The sequence below is a fragment of the Mytilus galloprovincialis genome, chromosome 9 (assembly GCF_965363235.1).
Source record: "Mytilus galloprovincialis chromosome 9, xbMytGall1.hap1.1, whole genome shotgun sequence".
In the NCBI taxonomy this organism is placed as follows: Eukaryota; Metazoa; Mollusca; class Bivalvia; order Mytilida; family Mytilidae; genus Mytilus; species Mytilus galloprovincialis.
This window is the reverse complement of record NC_134846.1, coordinates 66,092,374-66,114,522: the sequence shown is the minus strand read 5'-3', so window position 1 is coordinate 66,114,522 and position 22,149 is coordinate 66,092,374. Positions and strand designations below refer to the sequence as shown.

Sequence of the window (22,149 nt, the reverse complement as noted above, 5' to 3'; positions counted from 1 at the left end):
TCTACATAAATAAGTGGTGAAGAAGTCCTGTAACATTGTCCTGCTACTTGTAGCCATATTGATAAGCCTTCAGACAGTAAGACACAGAATACCAATCACACAGAAATCTATATTATTTTAAAATAAATATTCCTGATTTAATAAGTGCATTTTACTAGTTATTTTTTTATACAGTTAGTCAAATTGCTTTTTTATACAGTTAGTCAAATTGCTTTTTTATACAGTTAGTCAAATTGCTTCACTATTACACTATTATCCAAAGTGAGGGGAGGTTTTAGCATTCACCAACATATTAGACCCTGCCACATACATATAAACATGCCTGTTGCAAGTCCAGAGCCTATAGGATAGGTTTATTCTTTTGATGTTATTGATAGTTGTTCATTTGGCAGTAATACCCAATTTCCATATTTTAGTTTCAACTTTAACCACAAACAATCTAAACGCCCACTTAAATAAAAAATACCTTGCATGTATGCCTGTAATAAAAGCTTTTAACATATTGAAAGTGCAAAACCTTACTTTAAAAGAGAAGAAAGGACATTCAAACTCAGAAGTTGAAAAATAAACTGACAACTTCATGGCTAAAAGAAAAATAAACTGAAAACTCTATGGCTAAAAGAAAAATAAACTGACAACTTCATGGCTAAAAGAAAAATAAACTGACAACTTCATGGCTAAAAGAAAAATAAACTGACAACTTCATGGCTAAAAGAAAAATAAACGGACAACTTCATGGCTAAAAGAAAATTAAACTGACAACTCCATGGCTAAAAGAAAAATAAACTGACAACTTCATGGCTGAAAGAAAAATAAACTGACAACTTCATGGCTAAAAGAAAAATAAAAGTGACAACTTCATGACTAAAAGAAAAATAAACTGACAACTTCATGGCTAAAAGAAAAATAAACTGACAACTTCATGGCTAAAAGAAAAATAAACTGACAACTTCATGGCTAAAAGAAAAATAAACTGACAACTTCATGGCTAAAAGAAAAATAAAAGTGACAACTTCATGACTAAAAGAAAAATAAACTGACAACTTCATGGCTAAAAGAAAAATAAACTGACAACTTCATGGCTAAAAGAAAAATAAACTGACAATTTCATGGCTAAAAGAAAAATAAAAGTGACAACTTCATGACTAAAAGAAAAATAAACTGACAACTTCATGGCTAAAAGAAAAATAAACTGACAACTTCATGGCTAAAAGAAAAATAAACTGACAACTCCATGGCTAAAAGAAAAATAAACTGACAACTTCATGGCTAAAAGAAAAATAAACTGACAACTTCATGGCTAAAAGAAAAATAAACTGACAACTTCATGGCTAAAAGAAAAATAAACTGACAACTTCATGGCTAAAAGAAAAAAAAGCAAACAGACATACAACAGTACACAAAGAAAACTTAACTGAGAAACACTTACCATGAAATATTAGATAAAAATGAAATTTTAAGGGAGTTTAACTTTCACATGCTTGCCATAGTAAATGTTCACAGAGTTTTTCAATAATGAGCAGCTTAGTATATAAAAATCAATTATGAAAAAACATTACTCACTGTCACAACAGTGAATACTACAAAAAGATACATCATCAATCCAAACGCACATACTACAAATGTTAACTTGCTTATTATAAATTTCTTCATTATATTTTTTTTTAAAAGCTTAGATGTTAAACCTTTTGATTAGTAATCAAATTTACTAGAAAATGATATTTATAAATGTATTATTTCAGGTTGGACCAAAACAAAGAAATTTTAAAGTGAAAGACAAAGATGAATATGAGTTTAAACCTCAAGAGACAGTATCTGACATATCACAGATTTATCTCAACTTAGAGGAGGATGTTAACTTTTGTATTGCTGTTGTTAATGATGGAAGATCTTACTCCGATGATCTCTTTCCTAAAGCTATTAACGTTCTCAAGAAAATACATAAACCTGCTTCAATGTTAGAAAATATGGAAAATCTTCATTTAAAAAATCAGGTAAATTAATTAAGTTTTGAACTGTATTTTACATTTTCAAACTACCTTCATAAGAGAAATTCAATGGCCTAAATGATACCATTACAACAAATAAGCAACTAAATGCATTCTAACACAAATAGCAACTGCTTGATTACATGATCCTAGCACGTGAAGGCCTATATGGCACATAAAGGATGTGGCTTTGTTAAACTTGTTTGTGAGTGTTTAACTCTTTTCATCATCATAGACAGTGTTGGTGTAACAACTCAACATAAGAACAAAAATCAGCTGAAAAAGGCTTGATTTATCCAATTTACATTAAGGCAAACACAATTAACAGAAAAACAATACATTCAAACTCAAAGTATCTTTTTTAGCTCACCTGGCCTAAAAGGCCATGTGAGCTTTTCTCATCACTTGGCGTCCGTCGTCGTCGTCGTTAACAATTTTTCAAACATCTTCTCCTCTGAAACTACTGAATGGATTTGAATGAAACTTAAAATGATTGTTCCTTAGATTATCCTGCACAAAGTGTGTGCTTCGATTTTTGATCCATCAAAAAACATGGCCGCCGTTACTTAAAATAGAACATAGGGGTCAAATGCAGTTTTTGGCTTATATCTCAAAAACGGAAGCATTTAGAGCAAATCTGACAGGGGTAAAAATGTTCATTAGGTCAAGATCTATCAACCCAGAAATTTTCAGATGAATCAAACAAACCATTGTTGGGTTGCTGCCACTTAATTGGTAATTTTAAGGAAATTTTGCAGTTTTTGGTCATTATCTTGAATATTATTATAGATGAAGATAAACTGTAAACAGCAAAAATGATCAGCAAAGTAAGATCTACAAATAGGTTAATATGACCAAAATTGTCAACTGACCCCTTAAGGGGTAAATGTCCTTTAATGACAATTTTTCACAATTTGTTCATCATATTTGCTAACTTTAAAAAATCTTCTCCTCTGAAACTACTGAATGGATTTGGATGAAACTAAGCATGATAGTTCCTTAGATTATCCTGCACAAAGTGTGTGCTTCGATTTTTGATCCGTCAAAAAACATGGCCGCCCTTACTTTAAATAGAACATAGGGGTCAAATGCAGTTTTTGGCTTATATCTCAAAAACGAAAGCATTTAGAGCAAATCTGACATGGGGTAAAAATGTTCATTTGGTGAAGATCTATCAGCCCTGAAATTTTCAGACGAATCAAACAAACCATTGTTGGGTTGCTGCCACTTAATTGGTAATTTTAAGGAAATTTTGCAGTTTTTGGTCATTATCTTGAATATCATTATAGATAAAGATAAACTGTAAACAGCAAAAATGATCAGCAAAGTAAGATCTACAAATAGGTTAATATGACCAAAATTGTCAATTGACCCCTTAAGGGGTAAATGTCCTTTAATGACAATTTTTCACAATTTGTTCATCATATTTGCTAACTTTAAAAAATCTTCTCCTCTGAAACTACTGAATGGATTTGGATTAAACTTAGCATGATAGTTCCTTAGATTATCCTGCACAAAGTGTGTGCTTCGATTTTTGATCCGTCAAAAAACATGGCCGCCCTTACTTTAAATAGAACATAGGGGTAAGTTTTTGTGTTTTGGTCTGTTTTTAGCTCACCTGGCCCAAAGGGCCAAGTGAGCTTTTCTCATCACTTGGCGTCCGGCGTCCGGCGTCCGTCGTCCGTCGTCCGTCGTCGTCGTCGTCCGTCGTTAACTTTTACAAAAATCTTCTCCTCTGAAACTACTGGGCCAATTTTTACCAAACTTGGCCACAATCATTATTAGGGTATCTAGTTTAAAAATTGTGTCCGGTGACCCGGCCAACCAACCAAGATGGCCGCCATGGCTAAAAATAGAACATAGGGGTAAAATGCAGTTTTTGGCTTATAACTCAAAAACCAAAGCATTTAGAGCAAATCTGACATGGGGTAAAATTGTTAATCAGGTCAAGATCTATCTGTCCTGAAATTTTGAGATGAATCGGACAACCCGTTGATAGGTTGCTGCCCCTGAATTGGTAATTTTAAGGAAATTTTGCTGTTTTTGGTTATTATCTTGAATATTATCATAGATAGAGATAAACTGTACACAGCAAAAATGTTCAGTAAAGTAAGATCTACAAATAAGTCAACATGACCAAAATGGTCTGTTGACCCCTTTAGGAGTTATTGCCCTTTATAGTCAATTTTTAACCATTTTACGTAAATCTTAGTCATCTTTTACAAAAATCTTCTCCTCTGAAACTACTTGGCCAAATTGAACCAAACTTGACCACAATCATCATTGGGGTATATAGTTAAAAAATTGTGTCCGGTGACCTGGTCAACCAACCAAGATGGCCGCCATGGCTAAAAATAGAACATAGGGGTAAAATGCAGTTTTTGGCTTATCACTCAAAAACCAAAGCATTCAGAGCAAATCTGACATCGGGTAAAATTGTTTATCAGGTCAAGATCTATCTGCCCTGAAATTTTGAGATGAATTGGACAACCCGTTGATAGGTTGCTGCCCCTGAATTGGTAATTTTAAGGACATTTTGCTGTTTTTGGTTATTATCTTGAATATTATTATAGATAGAGATAAACTGTAAACAGCAAAAATGTTCAGCAAAGTAAGATCTACAAACAAGTCAACAAGACCAAAATGGTCTGTTGATTTCTTTAGGAGTTATTGCCCTTTATAGTCAATTTTTAACCATTTTTCGTAAATCTTAGTTATCTTTTACAAAAATCTTCTCCTCTGAAACTACTGGGCCAAATTAAACCAAACTTAGCCTCAATCATCATTGGGGTATCTAGTTTAAAAATTGTGTCCCGTGACCTGGCTAACCAACCAAGATGGCCGCCATTGCTAAAAATAGAACATAGGGGTGAAATGTAGATTTTGGCTTAAAACTCTGAAACCGCAGCCTTTAGAGCAAATCTGACATGGGGTAAAATTGTTTATCAGGTCAACATCTATCTGCCCTGAAATTTTCAGATGAATCTGACAACCTGTTGTTGGGTTGCTGCCCCTGAATTGGTAATTTTAAGGAAATTTTGCTGTTTTTGGTTATTATCTTGAATATTATTATAGATAGAGATAAACTGTAAACATCAATAATGTTAAGCAAAGTAAGATTTACAAATAAGTCAACATGACGGAAATGGTCAATTGACCCCTAAGGAGTTATTGTCCTTTATAGTCAATTTTTAACAATTTTCATAAAATTTGTAAATTTTAACTAACATTTTCCACTGAAACTACTGGGCCAAGTTCATTATAGATAGAGATAATTGTAAGTAGCAAGAATGTTCAGTAAAGTAAGATGTACAAACACATCACCATCACCAAAACACAATTTTGTCATGAATCCATCTGCTTCCTTTGTTTAATATTCACATAGACCAAGGTGAGCGACACAGGCTCTTTAGAGCCTCTAGTTCTTATACTATATATGCAATAGGTTTACTAAAATTGGTGTATAGAATGATTGTAAGGTGTACATGTCTAGCTGACAGGTGTCATCTAACCTTGACCTCATTTTCATAATTCAGTGGTCAAAGTTAACTTTTTTAGTTTTGGTCTATTTTTTTAATACTTTATGCATTAGGTCAACTATATTTGGTGTATGAAAATACTTTATGATCTATATGTCGGTTACGCAGGTTTTATTTGAACTTGACCTCATTTTCACAGTCCATTGCTAAGTTTTAAGTGTTTGTGTTTTGGTCTCATTTTCTTTATTTATAAACAGTAAGTCATATATATTTGTAATATTGAAGAATTGTTAGCTGTACATGTTTGCCTGGCATGGTTCAATATGTTCAATAAGGCATTGTTTACCAGGTGAGCGATTCAGGCTCTTGAGAGGTTGTTTTAAGTACTCACAGATACGGAAAGCTAGGTCAAATCCAAATTTTAATTTTAATAGATAAATGATAATGGAAGTTTTTAACAACCTTGACCGGCTATATACAGCCCTCGCATGGTTGGAAACAGATGACCCCTGTTTTCATAAACTAAACTATCAATCAGTACACCACTAAAGGATTGTGTCATGAGCATTTTAAGATAGCATGCAAGTTTATATGACTCAGAATTTTTTTTTTATAGAAACTAAGAGTACAACAGAAAGCAGATGAAGAACTATTTGCTGATCCTCCAGAAGAATTCTTAGATGAAATTATGGGAACATTAATGAAAGATCCTGTGATATTACCTTCTTCTGGGAATATAGTGGACAGATCTACCATAGCCAGACATTTACTCAGGTATTATATGTGATTCATGTTGTAGATAGATTTATTAAACACTTACTCAGATTCTAAATTTTAAAATTGATCTACCAGACATTTACTCAGGTATAATATGTGATTCATGTTGTAGATAAATTTATCAAACACTTACTCAGATTCTAAAATGGAAAAAAAGATCTGCCAGACACTTACTGAGTTGCTTAATTTTGTGGATAGATCTATCATAACCAAACACTTTACTCAATTTCATTGACAGATCTACCAAAGACTACCATAATCAGACACCTACTCAGGTGCTCAATTGTCATAGATAAATCCTTTACTCATGCGCCCAATTTTGTAGATAGATCTAATCTACTCATATGCTCATTTTCTTTCATAGATCATTTACTGATGCGCTCAGTAACCTAGATAGATCTAATTTACTGATGTGTCCTATTTTGAAGATAAATCCAATTTACTCATGTACTGACTCAATTTCCTAGATAGATTAATTTACTAATGTGCTCAATTTTGTAGATGGAGATAATTCACTCAAATGATCAATTTCATAGATAGATCTAATTTACTCATGGGCTCAATTTAGTATATAGATCTACCATAACCAAACATTAGTCAATTAGATGCATCAATACAAGTTCCATGATACTGGATCCTTAGACCTACCAGTAAATCAGTGTTATGCATTATTTACTCTCAAGAAAATAGAGGTCTTTTCTTATTTGTAATGGTAACATGTTATGAGTTGTAAATTTGACAACCTTTGAAGTAATTTGTATTTCTTTTTTTTTTTCAGCGATCAGAATGATCCATTCAACAGGGAGGCATTATCATTAGATATGGTTATACCACATGCAGAACTACAGGAGAAGATTGAAGCCTGGAAAGAAGAACATCGAAATAAAAGTTGATAGTAGATGAATAGAACTAATAGACAAAAAACTAGAATTCCAGAATGTTGAAATGTTTAGCACTGTCTACAAGAATATGAAACCATATATTTTCTGTGATAGAAACATTTGTTAAACTTGTGTATGTCATAGTTGTATGTTTGTGCAATAAGAATGAACATAGGAGTTTTATACAGAAAACATGCATTGAATGGAAAATGTGATTCAGTTTAATTGACTGGGTCTATTTGCAATTTCAGTCATTAAGTGTACTCACAATAGGTGGGGTTTAACTCATTGAAAATGTAATTTATTTAGTAATAACTATATTTGATCATGCAGAAAAGTATTTGGTGACTTTCATGGTTACTTGAATCAATGCGACCATAGATTACTTTGCAACAGTTATAAATCATACAAATAACTACTAGTATCTTACCTGAAGTTGTACAGCATTTCACTGTTACTGTTGTTGTCAATCATTTTAAACAGATGTTTTAATGTTTTTCTGATTTCAATGAAATTTTCATACAATGATCTGTAGTACAAAACAAAATCATATGTTGATAATTTTAGCTCAGTGTTCAAGAATCATTTTTTTATGTTACAAATTATTCGGTTGATATAGATGGTGGAAGTAAGATCTTGCAAATTAATCAAGGGACTAACTTAATTCAGATTTTTTTGGGTCATTTTCTTCAAAGGTTTTTCCAAACAGCAATTGATTTGTAAAAAAAGGAGAGAAATGAAGATGGCATTGCATAACTGAAATGCTTCAAAAAAACATAACGTGTTGTTCTAGGCATTTAATATTTCAGATACTTATGTTGTTGTTTCTTATTTATTTTTTTTTTTAATTTATATTGTTATATATGTAAAATTATTATTATTTGTTAACAAGTATCATATGTTTAAAATTGTACAATCATCGCTTTTTTATTTCATATTCATATGAATTATGTGTTTTGAATTATAAGATTATTTGTTTGATTGTTTCATAGTCATATAAATCATGCAATATTCAAAACCAGTGATTATATATTCAGAACATCTAGGACATGAATTAGGTAGTTAATAACTATTCATCTATTATCATACATGAGATAAGTTATGCAAATTGTTTTGTGGTTATGACCAAGGAGCCATATTTTAACCATTCAGGTATGAAATATTAAATCATGGGAGAAGGGTGCAAATCATATGATGTGATTCATTAATATTTGTGTCAAGATATAACTTGTTATGTAACATTATTCTCTTATTAATGTAGGAATAAGGTTGATAGCTGATTAGCTGCATCAAAGAAAAAGGCTTTTTTGTTTTTTGTTCTGTAAATGTTACATGTTTTTAGCATTCCTACTGGAGCTTCTATCAGGATTCCTTTATAAAGTTGTTATAGATTTTGTTCCCCCTCATACTTAAAAAGTATCAGAAACAAGATTCTATTCAATAATCAGTTATATGATTTAGATATGTTTTATTTTTCTATCGCTCTTCTGGAGACAAGACATAGGTTTGACATTTCCATCTTTAACTTTATCAAGCTTTTAAATCTTGTTCTTTAAGCAACAATTCTGATGATAAACTGTTTTATTTGGCAAGTTTGTCATTTATATAGTTTAATTGGATTAAAAATATTATGTTCCACTTACCAATTTTCAATTTTGCATTTCTTAAATGTTTAGTTTGCTGATAAGTCAAGATCATGTTTATGCAATATTTGTTAATTAAGTGGATAAAAAGAAGCCCTAACAAATCATAGAAGGGTGTCAAATTCATATAAATTCCTAAAAAAATCCATATATATACAAAATGTATGTATGTGCATGATGCATCATACATTATCAAACAAATTGCTGTTTTTTTTTCTAGATGTCTTAACAACATTTTGAAATATCTTAGTGTTTACAGTTTTATTTGCAATATGTTTTAATGAACTACTTTCATTGTTAATTTTTGTATTAGAACATTTTTGCTTTATAATGTTTGTTTTGCAGAATAATGTTAAATTTTATTGTATACCTGAAAATATCACTTGTGCAAAAAATTTAATAAAGTCATATGAGAAGAATTTAAAGTTGTCGTTTCATCTGTTTATATGTCCTATATCATGTTAAAAATTTGGTTAATGGTTTACTCACATAAAAATATTTCGGAGGTACAGTTATATAATACTTGTTTAGTTGAGAAGGTTCTAGAAGAGACCTCTAGATGAGTGTTCTATAATGTGTTGTTCCACATTTACTACAGGTTGAAAATAATGGAAAAGTGAGAGAAACAAGAATGTGTCCATAGTACACGAATGCCCCACACGCACTATCATTTTCTATGTTCAGTGGACCATGAAATTGGTGTCAAAACTTTAATTTGGAATTAAAATTAGAAAGATCATATCATAGGGAACATGTGTACTAAGTTTCAAGTTGATGTAACTTTAACTTCATCAAATAAAATTGAGAAAGGAAATGGTGAATATGTCAAAGCGACAACCACCCGATCATAGAGCAAACAACAGCCGAAGGCAACCAATGGGTCTTCAATGTAGCGAGAATTCCCGCACCCGTAGGTGTCCTTCAGCTGGCCCCTAAAATATGCATAATAGTACAGTGATAATGGACGTCATACTAAACTCCGAATTATACACAAGAAACTAAAATTTAAAATCATACAAGACTAACAAAGGCCAGAGGCTCCTGACTTGGGACAGGCGCAAAATTGCGGCGGGGTTAAACATGTTTATGAGATCTCAACCCTCCCCCTATACCTCTAGCCAATGTAGAAAAGTAAAACAATAACAATACGCACATTAAAATTCAGTTCAAGAGAAGTCCGAGTCTGATGTCAAAAGATGTAACAAAAGAAAATAAATAAAATGACAATAATACATAAATAACAACAGACTACTAGCAGTTAACTGACATGCCAGCTCCAGACCTCAATTAAACTGATTGAAAGATTATGTCTTCATCATATGAATATCAGGTACAATCCCTCCCGTTAGGGGTTTAGTATCATACTATCATAAAATATATGAGAAGAACATAACCTGTGTCATGCCAACAACTGTTTTTTTTAAGAAATAAATGTGTTTAGTTCCGATGCAAAGACCCTATCAGTGAATCAATGTTAAAGCCAAAATATGCAATCTTTAATGACCTGACAACAGTATCGTAACTATATCCCCTTTTAATAAGTCTATTTAAAGGTTTTGTTAGTTTCTGAGGAGAATACTGACATTTTTGTGCTTTATATAGAATATTTCCATAAAATTTTGGATGTGAAATACCTGAACGTATAAGATGTCTGCATGTTGAGTTATATTTACGAATTATTTCCTTATACCGGTGATAAAATTTAGTAAATGTTTTGACCAGTTTGTGATATCGAAAACCCTGGTGTAATAATTTTTCAGTAATACATAAATTTCTCTCGCTAAAATCTAATACATTGTTACATACACGAGCGAATCGTACAAGTTGAGATATATAAACACCATAAGATGGTGACAAGGGAACGTCACCATCTAAAAATGGATAATTAACAATAGGAAATGAAAAATCATCTCTTTTATCATAAATTTTTGTATTAAGCTTCCCGTTTATGATATAGATATCAAGATCGAGGAAAGGGCAGTGGTCATTGTTATCATTAGCTTTATTTAAAGTAAGTTCTACAGGATAAATTTCTTTAGTATACATACTGAAGTCGTCATTATTTAGAGCCAATATATCATCCAAATATCTAAAAGTATTGTTAAATTTTTGTATCAAATGTTGTTTTGATGGGTCTTTGCTAATTTTAGTCATAAATTGTAACTCATAACAATACAAAAACAGGTCCGCAATAAGTGGTGCACAGTTAGTCCCCATTGGAATTCCAATAACTTGACGATATACGGAATCTCCAAAGCGAACAAAAATGTTATCAAGTAAAAATTCAAGTGCATAAATAGTATCAAAGCTGTTAAAAAAACTACCTTGACCAAAAACTTTAACCTGAACTTCGCACTATCATTTTCTATGTTCAGTGGACCATGAAATTGGGGTCAAAACTATAATTTGGCATTAAAATTAGAAAGATCATATCATGGGGAACAAGTGTACTAAGTTTCAAGTTGATTGGACTTCAACTTCTTCAAAAACTACCTTGACCAAAAACTTTAACCTGAAGCGGACAGACGAACGGAGGCACAGACGGACGGACGGACGGACGGACGAACGGAGGCACAGACCAGAAAACATAATGCCCCTCTACTATCGTAGGTGGGTCATAAAAAATCTTGGCACTCCCACACATACTGTTTTGCACCATTGAAATACAAGACCAACCATATGAAATATCCTTACTTTATATGATATTTATTTTCGGTTTCTCTTTATATGTTGTCTATGTTTTTCCTTCGAAAACCTCAGAAAGTTTTTTTAATAGTAGGAATTAAAGAGGTAACGATTGATTAACAAATAAACAAAAGAAACAGCAAACTGGCTGACAAACAGTCTCTTTTACCTGAAATATTAATGTTATGTGTATCCATAGAATGTATGAAGTCCATGTCTCACTAATTGATACTGTAAGAAGGTGTTTCACACTGAAACTTAACTTGAATTTTACGATATTGATGTGGTAAATTTGAGAGTAGTGCCACTTAATCATATTCAAAACAGACTGAGGTTTGGTTCAATAGTTTGAGTCATGATATTTCAATGAAATAAAGTTTGAAATGGAAATCTTCTTACATAGCTGATGGGTTCTGTATTTAACCCTTAAAATATGTATATGATAAGGGAACTTTAAATGGATCAGCTCAGTAACCTCAACAAATAATGGATAGATAACATGTATATACATGCAGTATGAGTTGAAGTTACATACTATTCATCTATGTGGCATTTAACATTGTAGAATTTTGCCCTGAAAATGTTCACATCTCAGCAATTATTTGCCAGTAATATTATGCTTTGTATGTACATCTTAGTAAAGGGATTCCATCTTTGTATCATACAAATCTATGATGAGAAGAAAGTCATGAAACCCATATTTCATAGTTCAGGGCCTTTGCCTAATGTTTATGTCCTAGTTGTTGTTGTTGAGATCTTTATATTGGAATGATCGGCGGACGTCTGTTTTTTTTTTTTTTTTGCAGTAAAGCAGATACATTTAATGATTATATATGTCTCCGGATACTGTATGGGATTAAAGTTGTTTTAGACATCATATGTCAATATCTTTATCAAATCTTTATATCATTTTACGAAGTTTGGACAGAGGCTTCTTCATACTCAACCGATGAAATGTGAAAAATGGACAGATTCTCATTTTTCTAATCCTTTTTTTGGCAGGCAACATTTCACTTTTACACTGACTTCAACAGTCGCCAGAGTGAATCAGGGGGTCTCGGAACATATATATAGACAGAAAAAAATAGTTTTGTTAATGGGTCCTTTGTGTTCTTTTGTATGGTTTTGAAAAAAACCCTAAAAAAATAACTTTTTCTATGAAAGACGTATTAGAGGTAGGTTATTCTTCCCATTAGAAAAACTGACAAGAAATAAAGAATATTGGGACGGTTTTTTAGAAGTCACTTCCGTTTATAGCTCTGGAAATATACCATTTATTTGCCTAGGAATTAAGCGATATTGTTTTTTATTTTGTTTAGCCAAAATTCTATACATCGTGGATGCAGATACATATTTCTGAATAGTAATCCCTGTGTCTATTTGTGTTTTATAACACTCTCACATGCTTAAAGAATTACATTGTATTCCACATGATTTTCTAGTAGTCGGATTGATAGTAAAACTGTAATATTAGAAATCATGTATCTAGAAATAGAAAGTATCATATAACGTGTTACCACCAATACAACAGATGATTTATAAAAACCACAACACGAACTTGTTATTAAAGCTCTAAAAAAGATCAAATTCAAACTTTGAATATGCACACGTACGAGATATACTATATTGAAATAAAAAAAATCTAATTACTTTTATAGGATATTCATTTTCGCTTTCTCTATATTTGTTTTCTTTGTTTTGTGCTTGAAAACCTAAGAATTATTCAACAAAACATAATACGCAGGGTTGTTTTATAATGCATTTTTTTCAATTTTGTTACAGTAGGAATGGTAGATGAATAGATGGATTAACAAAGAAACAAATAAAACAACAAACAAGCAAACTGGCCGACAAACAGTCTCTTTTATCTTATACTTTACAAAGTTTTATGTTATTAGTTATCAAAAGAACCAGGCTTATAATTTAATCCGCAAGACGCGCGTTTCGTCTGGCGTTATGTCATGTGTTTCCATATGATGTATGTAATTCATGCATGAATAACTGATACTGTAACAAAAAAAAAAAAATAAAAATTGTATATTTATTTTTACTTAGACATTGATATCTAGAGCAATTCATTTATGAATAAGGTCTTTTTTAATACTGATTTTGATTGAAGGATGACCTTATCTATCAATGTCTGTGTGAACGAGTTTCCTTATTGAATATGGTGTGAAACTGGATAAGAAAAATGACAAAATTGTTATGCTGTAGAAGATAAAATGATGTTTCTTATTTGTCATAACATCCTGATCTTGATTTGAAACATTAGGGGTTTGTTGTTCCTTAATCATATATCCTAAAAACTGGAAGAAGATGAATTTAACAATATAAAAAAGAAGATGTGGTATGATTGCTTATGAGACAACCGTCCACAAGAGACCAAAATGACACAGACATTAACAACTATAGGTCACCGTACGTTGATTTGGTAAGATTGAGAGTAATATCACTTACTTATGTTTAAAATATACATGTCTGATTTTTGGCTCAATTATATAAGTATATTTCAATGAAATGAACCAGTGGTCAAGTTTAAAATTGACACATTAATGCTGTTTATTCCTGCATTAAGAGGTAAATATAATAAGAGAACTTTAATACTTCAGCTTAAGTACCTGTATGATTCAACAAATTATTGATATATAACATTTATATACAGTACGAGTTAAAAATACATAATATTGATATATTTTGCATACATCATTCTAAAATTATGCCATCAAAATATTCAGCTTATGATTGTCTTTCTTTAATTGTTTACATCTAACATCCTAGTTTAGTTAATTTTGTATTTACATTGTGTTACATATCAATTTTATTCATTCAGTGTATGTTCACTTGTTTTTGTTAATATGTTTTTTATTGGGTATTTCGATTGATATTTCATAATAATTTAATTTTGGATGTAACGTGTATTCTGATTGGCTGACGTCATTTTGTTTATCAGCCCATAGACATAATTTTGTCATGTGACTGTGACGTCAACAACAATTTTTTCATGATTTACTCCGGTTTAAAATGGAATTAGGAAATAAATTATAAGAAATGACAAATATTTTTTCTGTCTATTGGAAATAACATAGAAAATGTGGTGCACACTTTACGCGCGTTATTCAGTGTGCACCACATTTTTAATGTCATTTCTCCATAGATAGAAAAGATATTACAGTCATTCCTTAAATGTGTTTTTCTATGCTGTGATGTTACACTATTGTTTCAGGTTGGGTGAAGGTTGGCGCCTATTAAAACGTTTAAACCCGCTGCATTTGTTTGCACCTGTCCTAAGCCCGAAACCTGATGTACAGTGGTTGTCGTTTGTTGATGTGGTTTATAAGTGTTTATCGTTTCTGGTTTTAAATAAATTAGACCGTTGGTTTTCCTGTTTTGATTTGGTTTTACACTATTTTTTGGGCCCTCTCTACCTTGCTGTACAGTGTGAACCAAGGCTCAGTGTTGAAGGCCGTTTTTTTACCTATAATAGTTTAATTTAACAAATTTGGACTTGGATGTACCATTAGCACTCATACTACAACTTCTTTTAGATACTTCATGTGAATTTACGAAACTTGGAATTAAGGTTGGACGTTGTAAACTTAGTTTATTCTATCATTTAAAAGAAGTTGCTTTCTTTAAAAAAAGAAAAGCAATACATGAACCCACAACTGCTGACAGCGGTCAACAACATTAGTTGATTTTATTTGCTTTTGATTTGAACAAATTTACTGTGAATGAGATATTAATCAATATTAATGAGTTTTGTTGTCACATCATTATTGAAAATATGTAATAGTGGGTAGATTATTGCACATGTGAATGAATTTACTTAATCTTTACTTTGTGTTTCATGTACAAATTGCTGATCTATTGCAATTCCCAATTTCTGCAAACTCTAAGTGACTAAGGGAAATTTTATTGACTCTGCAACATACGTCTAATCCTCAGGTTGCTTTTTTTGCGGTTAATTTATTTTGACTTTTAAAAATTGATATCGATTTAATTTGTTTCCTGGAAGTTTTTAATTATCCTGCATAATTATTTGAGGCTGTCTGTGACAATCATACACACTTTATTTGTAATGCAATCAATGAGGACATATAAGATAAATAAATGTTAAAGTTCTGGACCTCAGATTTGAATATGGTTTAGGTTATTTGTCAAAATACCTTGATATATGACTTATAATATCTACTATATAGGAATTGTTCTGTGATATACCTTCAAGAAAAAAGTAAACCAAATAAATATAGAAAAGAAGTTTGGTGTGATTTTCGATGAGATTCTTTCACAAGAGACCTTATAACACAAATTAACAGCTATAAATTTTCAAACAGCCTTCATCAAAAAAAAAAACCATAGCCCCTACCACAGTCAGCTACAATAGGCCTTGAAATAAGAAATGTAAACAATACAAACGAAAAAAGGAACGACCTGATTAATGTACCCAAAAAGAAACGAAAAATCAATCATGCAACACAGCAACAACCATTGAATTACAGGCAGATACTTACTGAATGTGACAGGGATATCATGGTTTGATAAATATTGGTAACTCTATACAATTTTAATACGTGGCCAATGAAACAACAACACCAGACGAAATGAATAACCACCTGCAAAAAATAGTAACCACTTTTCACAAATAAGGCTTATAATACTGTAAATTCAAAAATTATTGTGATGCTCTTATTATTGCAAGATGTAACAGGGTTATAATCACAATTATTTATAGCATTTTTAATTTTTTTATAAGAGTTAAACAGGATTTTTCATAATGTAGCAAAATAATATTGCATTTTATTCTAAAATGATAAAATCACATTAAATGCAGTCAATAATTTCTGAATTAACAGTATGTTGGGAATGAGTTGCCTATTCATCAAAAACCAAATGTATGTATGCTTGGGAAGAAGCAATAAAACATGTTCAAGATGAATTTGCTGCTTTGTATATAAACATATACAAATCATTGCTAAATCTACCTCTTATCAACTATTTTTGTAAAACTGGTGAAATTTGCATACTCAATAACCAGCTGAATCAAGTCCAATATATAGTACAAAGACAACATATTCATGAATGGAAAATAGTTTTATTTTTATTAATGCATACATATGATTCATAAAATAATATTCAGTATTTGAAGATTAGACTTTAACTGTTATTCAAAAAATAAAAATAAAGAATAATTGAAATTAAATAAAAATAAATTCATATTCAAAATTCTTTTTCGAAATTTCTAATAACTACCATCAATAAACAAAAACAAAATTCAAGTTTTTAATAATTCCTCTATCATTTCATCTAAATTGTCTTCAAGTCTTTCTTTCTTTTTTATGGATATATTACATAACAATTACTTTTAAAACCTTACTAAAACTGTATGAATTAAATATAACGTAGAAAAATAATTATTGTTGATCAACATTTTTTTTAAGATGCAAGAATTTATAAGTCTTATAGGTATTAAATATTTATTTCAATTACAAATGAATATTGAAACTACTTTAAAATTCTTAAGAGTGTGGTAATTAAAGGGTTATTTACGCGTAACGTGTTTTGCCATTTTTATTTCACATGCAACGGTGAAAAAGGTCCATTATTAAATCATCATTTTCGTGAAATCGAAAAAAAGATCAATTAATGTGCAAGACATTTTTATTTATTCGTTCATCGTGAATAACAATTTTATTTAGCGTTCTTCCGTGCAGATACCCTCTTTACGCCCCTCTCATAATTGCAAATATTCTGACTTCAATTATTGTTAGTTTCTATAAAAACATAAATACAGTTTATAGTTTCTATATATTTCTTTAACAGCTTTGAAACTAACTTAATTTTTAAAATCATATCTTTCTGTTTTCCGATTTAAATATATAAATATTTAAACCAAAATGTTCTGTCCCAAGTCATTGATAAAATTATCAATACACTATATCACGTGGTTAAATCTTCACGCATGTTATCCTGCCACTGAACAATGCCGTGTTATAATTGACCTAGATACACACAGTATATTCAGAAAAAAGTAAAAACACAAAAATACTGAACTCCGAGGAAAATTCAAAAAGGAAAATCCAAAATCAAAAGGCAAAATCAAAAGTCCAAACACATCAAACGAATGGATAACAACTGTCATATTCCTGACTTGGTACAGGCATTTTCTAATGTAGAAAATGGTGGATTGAACCTGGTTTTATAGCTAGCTAAACCTCTCACTTGTATGACAGTCGCATCAAATTCCATTACATTGTCAACGATGCATGAACAAAACAAACATACTCAAAGAGTAAAAATGTCAAAAATAGGGGTACAACAGTCAATATTGTGTTATCATCTTAATATCACTACATAAACAACAAATGTAACAAAGTAGCACATAAAGGCATACATCAAATTTAACATTCTCATTTTGCTTTTCTTATACAGAGGTCACTTCAAAACTGTTACAAATATAATAGCATTGTTGTTAAAATCATATTATCTTTCTGTTTTCCGATTTAAATAAATAAAAATATTTAAACCAAAATGTTATCTCCCAAGTCATTGATAAAATTATTAATACACTATATTACGTGGTTAATTCTTCACGCATGTTATCCTGCCACTGAACAATGCTGTGTTATAATTGACCTAGATACACACAGAATATTCAGAGATCGCTACAAAACAAATATAATAGCGTTGTTGTTTTATAGAAACTTTCACACCGCTTATTATCAAAACATATATATGTTTTGTGAAAAGGCAAATAAGTTTATATATTCAAACTAAGTCAGATTAGCGTAGCCAAAGCATAGATTAATACCTGTATAAATAATCGACAACATTCGAGACGTTCCGAGAATTTTATTCCGACTTCCGGCCGAGAGATATCGAGTGGCCCATAGACACATCCAAAACTCACCAATATATAAGCATGAACCCCTCAGGGGGTTCATGCAAAAAAATCTGCTTGAATTCAAGAATATACAGACGGTTTGCTCCTCATTTTTTCAGAAGTCAATGCTGTTGATAGTTATAGAAATATACTTTTGATTGCACAAGATCTAAGCAAAATGTTTTTTTTTTTTAATTTTCATTTAGAATAAATTAAATAAATCGTGTATGCAGTAAACATATTTGTGAACGATAATCTCTGTGTCTATTTATGGTAAATCCAGAGCTATTATTACGCTGTCACCTGCTCAAAGAATTAAATTTTATGCCAAATGATTTTACTATTAATTGTAACCCGTTATATAAAATACCATGAAGCTAAACCGTATCATATAACGATCCATAACGTGTTACCACAAATACAAAAGAGAGTTTCACATAAACTATGACATGAACTGATTTTTTAGCACCAAAAAAGATACCGAATTGAAGCCCTTTAAAGATGAACACTATATAAGCATTCACTTATTACAATAAATGAAGGATATGTTTTTATGATTGCAAGGAAATGTAAAATCTGATAATACATTTATAGTTGTTTCTACCCTGTTTATAATCTTTACAAAAGTGTTTTAGCTCGTATGTTCTATATTGTTTACATTTAGTTGTTATTGAGATGTGTTTTTTTCTCCAGACTTGTATTTTAAAAAAAGGCAACATAAAAATTGTACGGTATTACTTTTGTTATCCACTACAAATCTTCATTTATTCATTAAAAACATTTTATCTTTAAAGTAAAAGCGAGTATAAGTTTGAACAGACACGACAAATTAATCCTAATACTATCTATGATCGCCTGAAAGACATTGGAAATATATACTAATCTTTTTATTGCCAATCTTCCTTGCTTAGTTTGGTTTATAAAGAAAGCAGGAAAAACTAGCACTTTACAATTGTATATTGAAGTTATATTGATTTACCATCTTTCTCGATTTAAGAGAAATATAATAAGGATTAAATCTGTGTAAATTGGAATCCGATTTCAAATAAGTTTGTGTTTTCCGTCACAACCCATTCTTAAAGACGTTTTAGTATTAATCTATAGTTCATAAATTTTGTAAACAACTTAGACGGCTTCTCCTGAAATGTCCTTCGAAGTGAGAAGAAAAATAACAAAAATACTGAACTCCGATGAAAATTTAAAACGAAAGTCCCAAAATCAAAAATTTAAAAACATAAGATGAATGGAAAACAGCGGTCATTTTCCTGACTTGGTATAGATATTTCTTTATGTAGAAAAAGGTGGATTAAACCGGCCTTTCTTTTGCTAGCTAAAGTTCTCACTTGTAAACATGGTTTTAATATAGATAATGTTGAATATGAGTAAGAAAGTCCCAAAAATGACATAAGACTTTACGTCACAAAAAAGTGGGAAGAACGATAATGACGGACAGATGAATGATAACATGGACTTTATTCGGAAAGTGTAACATAATTAGTCTATTTTGATAATTGGCCATGAAATCCTTTTCGAATCTTGACCATGCATATTTATTCTAGTACATTTTTCGTTTATTTTGAAACTTGTCGATTTTGAAACTGCTTAAAGTTTTACAGAAATCTGTTTAATTTAAAATTGCATAAGAAAATGTACTTTAAATGGCTGTCATAAAGACTAACTATTTAATTCACAAAACCGACAAAGATTAACAGCAATCCTCTATATTCGACATTTTCATAACAATAAACCCAGCTCAAGGTGGAATTTAATCACTAATATTTTGAAAATGCAAAACACTGCTATAAAACTAATTTGGTCAAATTACAGCATCGTATTATAAATCTGTGGATAATTTCAGTAATTGACTCGAATTGATGCAAGTTTCTCACGACATGACATCACAGGAAACAATTAACCACAACTTAGTATTCTAAAGACCAAAGTAACGAACATTGAAATCAGAATGGAACCATCATTATGAACGAACTCGCCCAGTCATTGTCTCGAACATTCGTTGATCTATGACATTCTCCTTGTAACCTCATGAAGTTTCTATTGCATGCACATTTTTCTAGCATCTATTTTTTTTTCAATTTGGGATCGGCAGGGTAAAATTTTCAGTGTGTCATTTGTTGAAATTGGTATGTAACAAAAGTTTGAAACATTGTTTAACACTGTCTAAATAATTATCAAAGGTACCAGGCTTTTAATTTGATACGCCAGACCTTTATTATCAATTAAAATTATTTCAAAATAGGTGTAATCATTTTCATGTTTTTTTAGGGCATGGTCTTTCAGAATTCTTACCATACCAGAACATTTATCTACGAAATGACCACGATTGCTTAGAATGTAAATGGAAATATAACAAATTCGTACACAAGTGAGAAATAAGTAACTGAAATGCACAAAGGGAACACTCACTAATTAAAAATCGTGAACATAGGATGTCATGAAAACAACAGAAGCGTGTGAAAAGAAAGATAAAAAGTGTTATACAAATAAACAGAATTAGGAATCTTAAAAAAGAAAAAAAAAACCAAGGCGGTAATCCCCGAGGAGTTCCTTAAAAATCTGAATACGAAACTCTACAGCATCCTGTAAACAAAATTTGTCAATAATTCTCGTGTTGTAATCGTTCTGAATTTCAAGTAGTTTGCACTTTATGATAAAAATGGATACAATTACTATAATATTGGCAATTGAGAGACAGTAAACAAATACTTATGGCATTGAACCATGTCAGTGACTGACCTTTCATACATGTTAGAATACTTTGCGGCTGGAAGTTGCGGTTTGCTTCGGGCTAGCTGGAACTGATCATACACTAGTTATTTGAATGATAATATTTTTATTGGCAGTATTTCCATAAATTGTTTTATTGACGCAGTGCCTGTCTATTGTATTTCCATGCCTTTCGATTGAGCAATAAAATTAACTGTTTAAGTATGGAACCTTGATAAAACTGCTATTTTTATCTTTCCAACTGTGGCAATTAATTGGTCTTTCTTGAACATTTGCACTTTTTATATATAACTTGATTATTATTATACAAAAAAAAATTGATGACGAAAAAGAACAACAAAATATTACAATAATTGTCTAATTGTTAAACATGAGCAATACAAAATAAGAGAAGTTATGCAGAAGGGTAAAAATGAATAAGTAATTGATTGACCATACTTTTGTAAGCAACCCAAGAATCTACGCCAACAACCGAGGGGACAAAACCAGTAGCGAAATGCCGGATTTGAGGGACTTCACTAAGTTGGTAAAAAGGTGAAGACTCAAAGGGCGGAAATAAAATCATAAATTGAAAACAACCCCATGACCAGAAGATGAGCACACAAAATTCCTGCAACAAAACAACACACAGTAAACCAAACGTTAAGAAATCAAGAACCACGCAATAAGCCAGGGACGAAGTGCTTTGTAAAGGTAACCAGCTACAGCTGCACTTGTGAAAAAAGCAGGAGTTATGGCCACAAGTGTGATAATTGTGAAAGAAGTAAATATCAAACAGCCTTCTATTTAATCCACGTTTTTCTTCATTTTGAAAAAAAAAAAAATAAAACAAGTTTTATGATTTTCAAAACAACACGATATGCTATAAGAAGCAAATCAATATATAGTTTTAATAAGCCAAAAATTATAGCCAACTTAACAATATGTTTCGCATCAATTTCTTCAAATTAAAGCTAAATTGTTTGACAGATTATTAAACAGTAATTATTGATAGGCCATCAAGTTATGATCAAAACATAATGACAGCAAATTGATGAGTAGAAGGGTAACCAAGGGTTAATACTTAAATTT

At 30.9% G+C, this 22,149-nt stretch overlaps 1 protein-coding gene across 5 annotated transcripts in view; it reads left to right on the top strand.

The window, feature by feature from the left end:
• Positions 1-9,187, top strand: part of LOC143045687 (ubiquitin conjugation factor E4 A-like) — a 31,358-nt gene extending 22,171 nt beyond the window's left edge. For all 5 annotated transcript variants that reach the window (XM_076218374.1, XM_076218373.1, XM_076218375.1 and 2 more), the window contains exons 17-19: positions 1,743-1,994; positions 6,084-6,241; positions 7,023-9,187. In XM_076218374.1, coding sequence (XP_076074489.1) covers positions 1,743-1,994; positions 6,084-6,241; positions 7,023-7,137 — 525 coding nt within the window. In that variant the 3' untranslated portion in view covers positions 7,138-9,187. The remainder of the gene's footprint in view (positions 1-1,742; positions 1,995-6,083; positions 6,242-7,022) is intronic.
• The last annotated feature ends 12,962 nt before the right edge of the window (positions 9,188-22,149 follow it).